The 12,387-nt window shown below is 46.5% G+C and overlaps 1 protein-coding gene across 2 annotated transcripts in view; it reads left to right on the top strand.

Annotated features, from left to right (window-relative positions):
* Positions 1 to 12,387, top strand: part of TENM4 (teneurin transmembrane protein 4) — an 801,941-nt gene that overhangs the window by 741,201 nt on the left and 48,353 nt on the right. For both annotated transcript variants that reach the window (XM_066369554.1, XM_066369563.1), the window contains 2 exons: positions 2,201 to 2,355; positions 8,885 to 9,762. In XM_066369554.1, the coding sequence (XP_066225651.1) occupies positions 2,201 to 2,355; positions 8,885 to 9,762 (1,033 nt within the window). The remainder of the gene's footprint in view (positions 1 to 2,200; positions 2,356 to 8,884; positions 9,763 to 12,387) is intronic.

Below are 12,387 nucleotides of genomic sequence, written 5' to 3'. Positions count from 1 at the left end.
TTTTCAATTGATAATCTAAGGGAAAAGAGGTCAGTGCCCCTGACTAAACAAGCAGATAGTGCCTGTTTTAAAAATCCTTGTGGCACACCAGTTGAAAATCACTGCTCTGTGCACAGGTGTGTTCTCCACCCTCCCCACACATGCACGTGTGCCCGTACTCACACATATACACATGCACATAGATGTAGTGGCAGTGAAATTGCTCAAAAGCCTGTAATTAACCCAGATAAATGACAAGGGTGCTGCAATATGCAGACACTTTGCAGCAGGGAGAAGAAAAGATGTTCATCTATTTAGCACAACAAAAGAAGAAAAAAATGAAGTAATTAATTAGAGGACAGATCACTTCTATTAGCCGGTGCAGCCAACTTTGTAAACAAGAAACCCAATTGTTCATGGAGTACTCATCAGTCCTAGCAGATGGCAGAGGAAGACAGCATAGCCAGGCAGATAAGAAAACTCCTGTCTCGGTACTTGAAGAATGTAATTAATTTATATTCTAGGCAGGGAGGGAAGAAAGGCTTCCTTCCCCTCCTTGAGGCTGCCTGGCCCTCTGTGTGAAATAGCTCCCCAGCCCTGAACAGCGGGAGGCCACAGGAACTACAGCTGCAGTGGGTGTTGGTTCCTCAGAGGCCCTTGGTCTCTAAAACCGCCCTCTGACCTGTCATACACATGTGGGCCTGGCGAGCAAGAGCCTCGAAACCCACAAAGTGCTCGTCATGTTCTCATGATTATAAGTCACTAAAAAGATTGAGGGCCAACTATTATTACACGTCAGAAGTTACTATCCCCATTTTATTGATGAAGATACCAAAACTTGGAAGTGAAGTGACTCACCCGAGGTTATACAACTGGAAAGCTTTTCATTTCGAGTGTCCTCACCTCTGTGAAGCTTTTTTCTAACCCCTTCTTTCAGTTGCTCCCTCTAGAGAAAGCTGAACAGAACAAAACTGACCAGAAACTCCTTCATTTCATCATGAACCCTCTGGGGCTTCTGTCATTCCCCAGGGGCACTCCACGTGACAGTGACTCCTCCCTGAGCCTCCCAGCTATACCTGTTCTCCACAAGGTCCCAGCTCAGCTGTGGCCCAGCCCCAGCACCCCCGGGCATTTCTCAGTCTGGTAGGGGTGTGTCTAACTCCTGTGGTTCTGGACCTGAGGTGGGAGTCAGTATCACCTGTGGGTGATTTTGAAACAAGCCTTGGTCCTAGTCCCAGCCACCCCCTGAATTAATGTTTCCAGGAGTGAGGCCAAGCAGGTATGTGTTGAAAAGAACTCTTCAGATAATTTTGATGTGCATCACTGGTTGAAAAGTACTGATTTACAAGAGAGGTTCTCCAAGTTTGATTTGTATCATTATCACCCAAGGTGCTTATCAGAAATACAGGTAGATGCTCAGGCTCTACTGAGAGTTTCTGAACAGCTACCTGGGAGGTGCATTTTAGCAAGCTCCCAGGTGATGAGCACATACCTCGAAGAGTGAGAAATATAGATTTAGAATAATCCCTTCATGTAACAGCTGAGAAAACAAATGCAGAGCCGGACAGTGGCTCCCCAAGGCCACACAGCTGGTCAGGAAGAAAGCAAGGTGGGACCCTCTAGCGAATGGGAGCAGATGATTTTTAATAATAATTTTGACTCCTCTCTTCAATGTGCCTTTTTCAGAAATTAACTTCACCAATATTCTCTACCCAAATCCAAAGAATTCTTTTTCTAGACTCTATACGTCCGTAATGGCCAATGGAACTAAAATAGTGATAAGGTAATAAAACATGAAGGATGAGTATATTTGAAGAAAAGAAAAAGTCACCAAAAAGAGATTAATTACAGGTCTTCAAAAGTAGGTTAATTTAAATAATTCACAGTTTGATATTGAAAAATATCTTCCTTATCACTACCTCTAGTGCTTAACACACCCCCAGATATTCTGAGTCCAGCTTCAATGTGTGGCTATGATAAAAATCCCCAGAGGCAGCAAGGTGGAAAGACCAGAGCCCTGGAGAATCTGAAGACTTCGGCTCTAACCCCTACTTTGAACAAGTCACTCCATAACTCTGGCATCTCCTCGTCTTTAGAAAGGGAAGGAATGATGAGCGGATGATCTAATAAATCATGGAGGGGAGGGAGGCACTCTGTCAGCCCGCGAGCCTCCATGAGTATGTGGGTTGTCAGCACTCCTAACACTGTGTCTCTGCCACAGGCATCACGGTGGACAAGTCTGGGCTGATTTACTTTGTGGATGGCACCATGATCAGACGCATTGATCAGAACGGGGTCATCTCTACCCTCCTGGGTTCCAATGACCTTACCTCAGCCCGGCCCCTCAGCTGTGATTCCGTCATGGATATTTCTCAGGTAAGGAGAAAGCCTTGTCGGCCAGGGCCCTGGCTCTGCACACGTGTCCTCTCACCTAGCAGCCAGCCACTGCCCATTCATCTTGACACTGCACAAGCCTTTCAAGAGTACACTCTGGTGCTGGGTCTGTGAAGAACGCTCAGGACACTAAGATGAGTAGGACGCAGCTTCATGCTCTGGGAGTTCACCGTCAGGGGTGACAAGTGGTGACAGAGGGAAGCTGCCCAGGGAAATCTGCCCCAGGAAGGCAGCAGAGATTCACACAGCGTCAATTTAAATCCATAGCCATCTGACTTGCGTCTTTGAAAACACAACTACTTATACACTATCTGCTCTCTTTCTAGACTGTAAGCTACAGGAGGACAGGGGTTCTGCCCATCTTTTCCTCTACTGTAACCGAGTGCCTGGTAGCCAGTAGGAACACAATCAACATTTGGTGATTTATGAATTGATTGACTGATTGATTGAATCCTGGCTCTGCAACTCATGAGCTGAGTTACTTTAGACAAGTTTCTGAGGTCCTTTGATCCTCATTTTCTGTATCTGTAAGATGGAAACATTGACATCAGCCTGGAAGGGTTGCTTTAAGAAAGCATAAAACAATGCATGCGAGGCTCCCAGCTCTGCCTGGCGCTTCAGAGATGATCAATAAACAGACATTTTAGTGCCCACTTTCTTAAAGGAGGTGACATCTGTGCCAAGTCCTGAAGGTTGAATAGGAGCTTTCTGGGAGACAAGGAAGAATGAAGACATTACATACAAATGGAACAGCATGTGCAAAAATACAAAGGTGTTAATGGGCCTAGTACATTCAGTGAACATTAGAAAATTGAATGCCTGAGCACAGGGTTCTTATAAGGAAAAAGCAGGAGTTGAAGCTGGAAGTGTGATTTAGGGTCAGCTGGTAAAGGACCTTCCCCACCACACCAGAGAGTTTGGACCTTAACAGGTACGTGCCAGGGACCTAGTGTAGACCAGAGGAAAACCCTAGTGACTGGCTATTCAGCATATCTTTAATTTGTCCTGCAATGACTTGATAAGGACTAGGTCCTTTATTACTAGATCCTTTGGCGAGGCATGGCCAGTGCCAAAGCAGTGAATATCCATCTTTCCAACATTGGCAAAACCAGAAAAATAGGAGGCTTGAGTTACATTAAACTGCAAATTGGTAGCCATGGCCGGGTAGCTCAGTTGGTTAGAGTGTTGTCCCAGTACACCAAGGTTGTAGGTTTGATCCCCGGTCAACGCACATACAAGAATCAACCAAGCAGTGCATAAATAAATGGAACAACAAAGCAATGTCTGTCTCTCTTTCTCTCTCTCTCTCTCTCTCCCGTACCCTCCCTTACTTTTTCTCTCTAAAATCAGTAAATAAAATTGGTGTCAGCAATAGCCACACTTAGCATTTTAAACCCCCCCCCCCTTCTAGGGGAGCCTGCATACAGGCCCTTTTTCACTGACTGTGGACCCATTCCCTGGCGTTCAGCAGGCAGCAAGGCTGGGATGCTCAGTGGTCACGCCTACCTCTGTTATTGATGTGTGTCCCAGAGCCCCATAGCTGCCGCTAGCAGTCCCTGCACCCATGTCATCTCCCTGTCGGATGCTGGTAGGATTTCCCTCTGCACCAGCTAACGTGATTGTTACGCTCCAGAATGGAATCTGTTCTCAGCCTTTCCAGTTGGGCAGCTTCCCCTTGCTGGCTGGAGAGTCTGCCTCTCCCGACTGTGAGCAAGCTTGGATTACCCAGTCGGAAGCTGCCACGGCCTGACCATGTGCGTACAAGTATTTTCAATCCTCAAAACGGGCTCTGCACCAGCCAGCACCGGATGCCGAAAATTTTCGATCCACACATTGGAAAATTGTTTAACTTGAGCTAGAGGTACTGCCAAGCAGCCAGATCAAAGGCTTGGAAGACAACTGGCAGATCACAGAGGGGGAAAAAATCACACTTTGATTCAGAAATGCTGGACAAGAAATCTCTCTGTCCCTGGTCCTCACTACCCTTGTGTAAGCATGGAATTCTTTTTACCAAACTCCGTAGGCACAGCGTATATTTTTATGTGCACATGTGGGCAGGGGGAACTGGCTTTCATGATCAGAGCCTCCTCTGTTACAAACACCCAGCCACTTTCCCATCCATGGGGAACAGAGAGGGAAGCCAGAGAGCTGAGAACACAGCTCCGAGTGTTTTACTAAGACACAGAGTTCTCAAGAGCACAAAGGGCAGAAGCAAGGAACTCGGACCAGCTCCTCTGGCTAGAGACACAGACCGGTCCCCACGGGACACTAGAAGTAGGCATAGAGTACAGAAGGAACAGAAGATATCACCTGTTCCAAACAGGAGATTAGTCTCTGCTGAGCAGGCTGTAGGCCACCACAGACACAGAGGATAACTCTATACTTAGGGTCCAAAATGATTTCCTGAGAACTTACTATGTGCCAGGTGCTGTTAGAAATAGGGATACAGAGATGAGTACTACTTCACTTTTCTTGTTTAACTGTCACAATCATCCCAAGAGGTAGATGTTAGTTATCCTATTTTATAGATCAGAACACTGAGGCTTGGTGACAGAACATGCAGTTATAAATGCAGAGCCCGGTGATAGGCTCCACCAGGGATGTGGAAATGAATTTCGTTTTTAATCAGACCATGTACATCAGTTGTCCAGCACAGTGCCTGCCAGCTAGCAATGGGCTGTGAATATTCATTCTCTTTATAATTTGCAAAGAGCGACCTTGTACATTGTCTTGCTTGATTCTCACAATTGCATTATATAATATTTGTTACCTGCATTTACATATGGGGAGAGCAGTTTGAAGTGAGTAACTTGAATAAGATCCCAGCTGTAGTGATTGTGGAACTGAGGTAGGAAGTGAGGTGTCCTGGCCCCCAGTCCCTCGCTCTTCACCGTTCTTTATTTGTTCATTCATTCAACAGCCCGTTTTTTGAAGGAAATAACTCTGCAACAAGGCAGTGAGCTCAGAAAGCTGTTATTAAGACACAGAGTGCTCGGGAGGACAGGAAAGAGGGAGCTCCGTGCCACCTCAGGACCACAGCGTGTGGGAGGGAGAGGGACGCCGTGATTCTGGAGGCTCCTCCCTCCACTTTGGTGATGGGAAATGAAGCTTCAGCATGATCATCACTGATAGGGAGGTGAGCTCAGAGAAGCTTGGGTGCTCAGTCTGGTCTAGAACATCACACAGGCACTGGGACAGCGAGGGCCGACACTGAGAGCACTGCCCCTTCTTTCCCGGGAGCCTCTGTGCGTGTGAGGGTAAAGGACAGAGCAGGAAAGCAGAAAGCACTGGCTCTTCCTCTCCTTCCCCTCTCTCCTCCCTCTCTCCCTCGCCTGGCTCCTTCTTCCCCCTCCTCACCCACCCATCAGGGAGCCATCTTTTCATCATAATGACAGGCAGAAGGTCTGGGCAAGCAGGTCCCCGAGGTGCCACAGGACCGGAGGGCATAAAATATTTAGCAGCTAGTGTTGACAAGAAATGGGTTTTAGGACCTTGAAAATTCCCCTGTCACTTGAGAGTAAACTGTGTTCTTGCTGCAGCTGAAGGCTGCCGGGCCTCTGCGCTCCAGAGAGCACGGGACGCGTGCCTGAGGGGGCAGCCTGGCCCGGGGCTCTGCCCGGCCTCGGGCTCCGCGTTCTGTGAGGACGGAGGGGCCCCAGCTGGGAGTGAGGGAACAAGGACGCTTCAGGAAGCAGAGCCCGGGGACCATGTTTGGAAGTCAGGAGAACGGCCCTGAGCTACGGGGGCAGATGAAGGTGCCACATCTCGCGTGAATATCACTTACTGGGTTTCTTTTCACATTCATAAACTGGCATGTGTACATGGTAGGAAATATTAAAAGTTTAAAATGACAAAGAAGGAAGTTAAAATTAGCTCTTACCTCAGCATGGTTAACATGTTGATGTATGTCCCTCAAGTTTTTACCTCCTCTCGAGCCATAATCCATCGTATGTGTCGTATTTTCCCCCAAGTGGGATCTGCAACCTGTCCCTTCCATGCCATACATGGCAGGCAGTTTCTGATGTCCTTAAACATCCATCTATAACATCATTTAAAATGGCTATACAGGGTATTCTAACTTAGGGGTCAACTAAGTATATTATAAGTTATTTAGCCAGTTCTCTGTCGTTGGGCATTTGAGTTGGTTCCAGTTTTTTCATCGTTATTAAACATGGCTGTGCCTGACCAGGTGGTGGTGCAATGGATAGAGCATCAGACTGGGATGCAGAGGACCCAGGTTCAAAACCCTAAGGTTGCCGGCTTGAGCACAGTCTCAACCAGCTTGAGCACTGGCTCACCAGCTTGAACCTGAAGTTGCTGGCTTGAGCATGGGATCATAGACATGACCTTATGGTCACTGGCTTGAGCCCAAAGGTCACTGGCTTGAAGCCCAAGGTCACAGGCTTGAACCCAAGGTTGCTGGCTTGAGCAAGGGGTCACTTGCTCTGCTGTAGCCCCCCAGTCAAGGCACATATGAGAAAGCAATCAATGAACAACTAAGGTGCCACAATGAAGAATTGATGCTTCTTATCTCTCTCCTTTCTTGCCTGTCTGTCCCTGTATGTCTCTCTCTCTGTCTGTCTCTCTGTCTCTGTCACACACACAAAAAAAAATGGCTGTGATAAACACCCTTGTAGACAGTGGCATACAAGATTAAATTCCTAGAAGAGAAATTTCTTATCCAAAGGTATATACTTATTTAAATCAGCCCATATGAGACCCAATGCCAATGTAGGTTTGTAGGGAGTCTAAGGTGATGAGTCCCTAGGGGAGGGGAAACAGCACCTGCCAGCACTTCCAGCCCACGTGCAGTGTGGCTGGACCTCTTGGGGACACATTTGGCAAGGGCTTCCCTTTAGTGCATGCTCCACTCAGTGTGATATACCCAACAACCCAGCCTCCATGTCCTCTCAGCAAATCACTCCTCACCTCGCCCCCACCTGCCAACCACCATCCCTGTGTGTCCAATTGCAGACTCACCGTGGTCCCTGCCAGCTTCCCAGCCCGGCTCAGAGGAGGCTCAGATGTGGGGCCCAGGACCTCTGAACCCCTCCTTCCCAATTCTGGCTCCATTAATCCCTTCCAGGAGCACCTTTTCTCCATGGTATTAGACACTATTATCTAGAACACAGCTTCACAAACTGCAGTGTGTACAGGAGTCACCCAGGGATTTTGTTTCTTTTCTTTTCTTTTTTTTTTTTTTTTTTTCATTTTTCATTTTTCTGAAGCTGGAAACAGGGAGAGACAGTCAGACAGACTCCCGCATGCGCCCGACCGGGATCCACCCGGCACGCCCACCAGGGGGCGACGCTCTGCCCACCAGGGGGCGATGCTCTGCCCATCCTGGGCGTCACCATGTTGTGACCAGAGCCACTCTAGCACCTGAGGCAGAGGCCACAGAGCCATCCCCAGCGCCCGGGCCATCTTTGCTCCAATGGAGCCTCGGCTGCGGGAGGGGAAGAGAGAGACAGAGAGGAAAGCGCGGCGGAGGGGTGGAGAAGCAAATGGGCGCTTCTCCTGTGTGCCCTGGCCGGGAATCGAACCCGGGTCCTCCGCACGCTAGGCCGACGCTCTACCGCTGAGCCAACCGGCCAGGACGGGATTTTGTTTCAATGCAGTGTTGGATTCAGTAGGTTTGGGGGAGGCATGTCATTCTGCATTTTCAACTAGCTCCCAGGTGATGCCAGTGCTGCTGGAAAGAGTTGTAATGTCTAAAGCCACATTAGAATCACCTACGAAGCTTGAAAATCATGCCAGGGACTAGCTTCACAACCAGGGATCTGATTTAATTAACCACAGGTGGGATTTGAGCACCAATTCTTTCTAAAATCATTGCAGGTAATTTGAATGTGTAGCCAACTTTGAGAATTACTCATCTGGAACTAAGTCAGATAGGAGCCATGGTTATTTTGTCTTTACATCCCCAGAACCCAGCCATGGCTTAATCCATGAACTCAAGGATTGAGAAGTCATTTTTCATATAAAAATCTATCAACAGTTCATGAAGAGTTTCTCCTAAGCCTCTGAGCAACACCTACTTCAGCCTCCAGACTCCATCTGCCTCCCCTTCCCACCTCCATAGCATCAGCCACGATTAGCATCACTGTGGGTCAGGCACTCTGCACTAGGGTCATTCCTGTTTTACAGATGTGAATACTGAGACTCAAGGAGGCAAAGTAACCTGCCCATGGTCCTAAGTGGTGGGCTTAGGGTGTAAAGCCAGGCCTGACTCTAAAATCTGCCTCTTACATACTTTTTTGTTTCTTTGATTTTTTTATTTGTTCTTCATGTTCTGTCAATCTAATGGAGACCCTCCTGTCTCAGTGGAAGCCCTGATGGTTGCAGTCTGATCAGGGTCTTGATGCCCATTGTTGATGACAGGCTGCTGTGAGGATCAGGCAGGACTGCTTGTGAAGGCAGTTAGGACACTATTATGGACTATATGGGATGTTGGGATGATTAGTGGTGGGCACCTTGCCAGGCATTTGAGTGTTGGTGTCTCCCTTATCAGGTTCGCTTGGAGTGGCCCACAGACTTAGCCATCAACCCGATGGACAACTCCCTCTATGTCCTTGACAACAACGTGGTCCTGCAAATCTCTGAAAACCACCAGGTGCGCATTGTCGCTGGGCGTCCCATGCACTGCCAGGTCCCCGGCATTGACCACTTCCTGCTGAGCAAGGTGGCCATCCATGCAACCCTGGAGTCAGCCACTGCCTTGGCTGTCTCTCACAATGGCGTCCTGTATATTGCCGAGACCGATGAGAAGAAGATCAACCGAATCAGGCAGGTCACCACTAGTGGTGAGATTTCACTAGTTGCCGGGGCCCCCAGTGGCTGTGACTGTAAAAATGATGCCAACTGTGATTGCTTCTCTGGAGATGATGGTTATGCCAAGGATGCAAAGCTGAATACCCCATCGTCCTTAGCTGTATGTGCTGATGGGGAACTCTACGTGGCTGACCTTGGGAATATCCGAATTCGGTTTATCAGGAAGAACAAGCCTTTCCTCAACACCCAGAACATGTATGAGCTGTCCTCACCAATTGACCAGGAGCTCTACCTGTTTGATACCAGTGGCAAGCATCTATACACCCAAAGCCTGCCCACAGGAGATTACCTATACAACTTCACCTACACTGGGGACGGCGACATCACACTCATCACAGACAACAATGGCAACATGGTGAATGTCCGCCGAGACTCTACTGGGATGCCCCTCTGGCTGGTGGTTCCAGATGGCCAGGTGTACTGGGTGACTATGGGCACCAACAATGCACTCAGGAGTGTGACCACACAAGGACATGAGTTGGCCATGATGACATACCATGGCAACTCCGGCCTTCTAGCAACTAAAAGCAATGAAAATGGATGGACAACATTTTACGAGTAAGTATCAAGTAAGGCCATTTAATGGTTTTGTTTCGTGAGATGTAGGATTAAAGATGAATTGATGGAATGTTAATTTTTGGTATTTCATTTTAGTTCAGTATTTACGATGCAAACTGTTACCTATAATATGTTCTGCTTGTTCATATTCCAAACTATTGGTCCTAGGAAGGAACACAGTGTAGTGGAAAAGACATGACCTTTGGAGTCACAGGAGTTGGGCTTGAATCCCAGCTCTCCCATGGACTTAATCTCTTGAGACTCAGTATCCACATCTGTAAAATGGAAACAATGAATACCTTTCAAACATACCACAGGGAGGTGATGTAGATGAAAAGTACTTGACAGAGTGCTAGCATCTTCATATGAGCATGGTCCAGAAACATGGCAATGAGCAAAGGAACAATTCCATGTGAACAAACTGTCCACATAACCGAAGCTCACATCTTCAAGTTAAAGAAAAAAAAATTTTTTTTCTTTACTTTAACCCTTTTGGATGGAATTTACGAAGTGCTTTACATGCCTCCCTTCTCAAACATATTATACAGACGTAATGAAATCTTCTTTTCTATGACTCAAGGTCATTAATAAGAAACACCCACAATTGCATATTATGCTGTAATATGAAGATAGCTTCAAGGAAGTGAGGCAGTGAAGCTACAGAACCCTTAGTCCCTGCCCAAAATGATGCTCAACTTTCTTTTATTAGCCCCGTGTCTCACTGGCATAGTTTTACTGCTTTCTCCCTCAGAGCAGCACTACTGTGTCACTGTTTGCTTCCACAGTAGGACCCCCTCAAGTCAGCTCACTTTCCTTCTCTTCACCCGGGATACGGCTTGTTCAGTGGTGTGGTCAGAGAAACAGAGTTCAGCTTATTCCAATTCTGTTCAAACTCAACTATATCTGAGATGTTCCTCTACGAGCTATTTTAATCAATGGACTTTGTAATATCTCCTTTTCTATTTAGATTTTAAACTTCATTTTGAGGTCTTAGCCATGTTCCAGACAACTGAGGCTGCGGAACCCGTGACCATCACATAATTACGCAGGAAGGAGATGGTGAAGGAACTAGCCTTACTGCGCATCGGATATGGGCTAGGAACCATTATATTGCATTTATCACATTTCCCCATGTATAAGACATACCCTTTTCCAAAAATGTTGGGGTCTAAGAACTGGGTGTGTCTTATACAGTGGTTGTAGATTTTTTACTTGCATTTCCAGCTTTTTCGCAGGAGTGAATTTTATGATGAATAAAACTTGAGTTCAATACCTTTATTTAATACATTTTTTTTCAATTTTGGGCCCCAAAATTAAGGTGCGTCTTATACATGGGGAAATACGGTATGGGTGATATTATCTGCTTTACAGAAATTGAAGCTGAGGCCCCGAGAGGCTCATTTGTCCACTGTTATACGGTGAGAACAGGGCCGAACAGGGATCACAGCCCAAGTCTGTCTGATGCCAGAGCTCATGCTCTTTCAGCTCCGCCCTGCTTTCCGCTGCTGTTTGTTAATCCCCAATGAACTTGAATCTTTGAACCGTAACGTTTCCTTAAGCTTGATCAAGCATCAGTTTCTCCCAGTCCTAGAATCCCAAGAAAAAGGATCTGTAATAGACTTTTAAATACAATTCGCATCAAAACATGTCACAGCAATTTGTACAAAGTTCACTGGCTAAACTCCTTTCTCCAAACAAGACCTTGCTAGTTATAAAGAAAAGACAAAGATCCAGGAAAACAGCAATTATCTTGATTAACTCATTGAAATGGAAATACACTAAATAATTCAATTTTCCCCCACTGCCCGATGGAAATCTCTTTATATATTATTTAGCCAAAACAGTGGTTTCTTTGTCAGAGAAAGTCAGTGCACTCAATTAGTTCTCAAGGTCACTCTCTAATCCCAAACTGAATGCTTACACATCACTGCAACCGTTCCTCTCTACCAACCCTGAAATCTAAAACCATTTCCTACAACTCTACCAGAAAGGATTCCATTTCCCCATCCCTGGCTTTCCTGATGAAATACACAGCCAGAGTTAATGTTTTATTAAGAAGGAAAAGTTAGTACAGTTCACTTTTTATAAAATCATATTTGGAATTTCAAAATATCCACTAAACAGCATTACCCAGGAGTGGAAGATAAAAGCCCTAAAATAAAAATAGAACCTCACCTGACCAGGCGGTGACACAGTGAATAGAGCGTCGGACTGGGATGCGGAAGACCCAGGTTTGAGACCCCGAGGTCGCCAGCTTGAGCACAGGCTCATCTGGTTCAAGCAAGGCTCGCCAGCTTGAGCCCAAGGTCACTGACTCGAACAAGGAGTCACTTGGTCTGTTATAGCCCCCCAGTCAAGGCACAATAGAAAACAATCAATGAACAACTAATGTGCCACAACAAAGAATTGATGCTTCTCATCTCTCCCTTCCTATCTGTCCCTATCTGTTCCTCTGTCTGACTCTGTCACCAAAAAAAAAAAAAATAGAAACTCAATTTTTTTAGATCCTACTGTGTGCCAGACTCTTCCCAATTTAGTCTTCTCAACAACCTCAAACAGTAGAAATTATCATCCACATTTTTTAACAGATGAACAGGTTGAGGTACAGAGAGATTAGGTAACTCG

This window comes from Saccopteryx leptura, chromosome 1 (genome assembly GCF_036850995.1).
Source record: "Saccopteryx leptura isolate mSacLep1 chromosome 1, mSacLep1_pri_phased_curated, whole genome shotgun sequence".
NCBI lineage: Eukaryota > Metazoa > Chordata > Mammalia > Chiroptera > Emballonuridae > Saccopteryx > Saccopteryx leptura.
The sequence above is the reverse complement of the archived record's forward strand: the minus strand, read 5'-3'. Positions and strand labels throughout refer to the sequence as shown.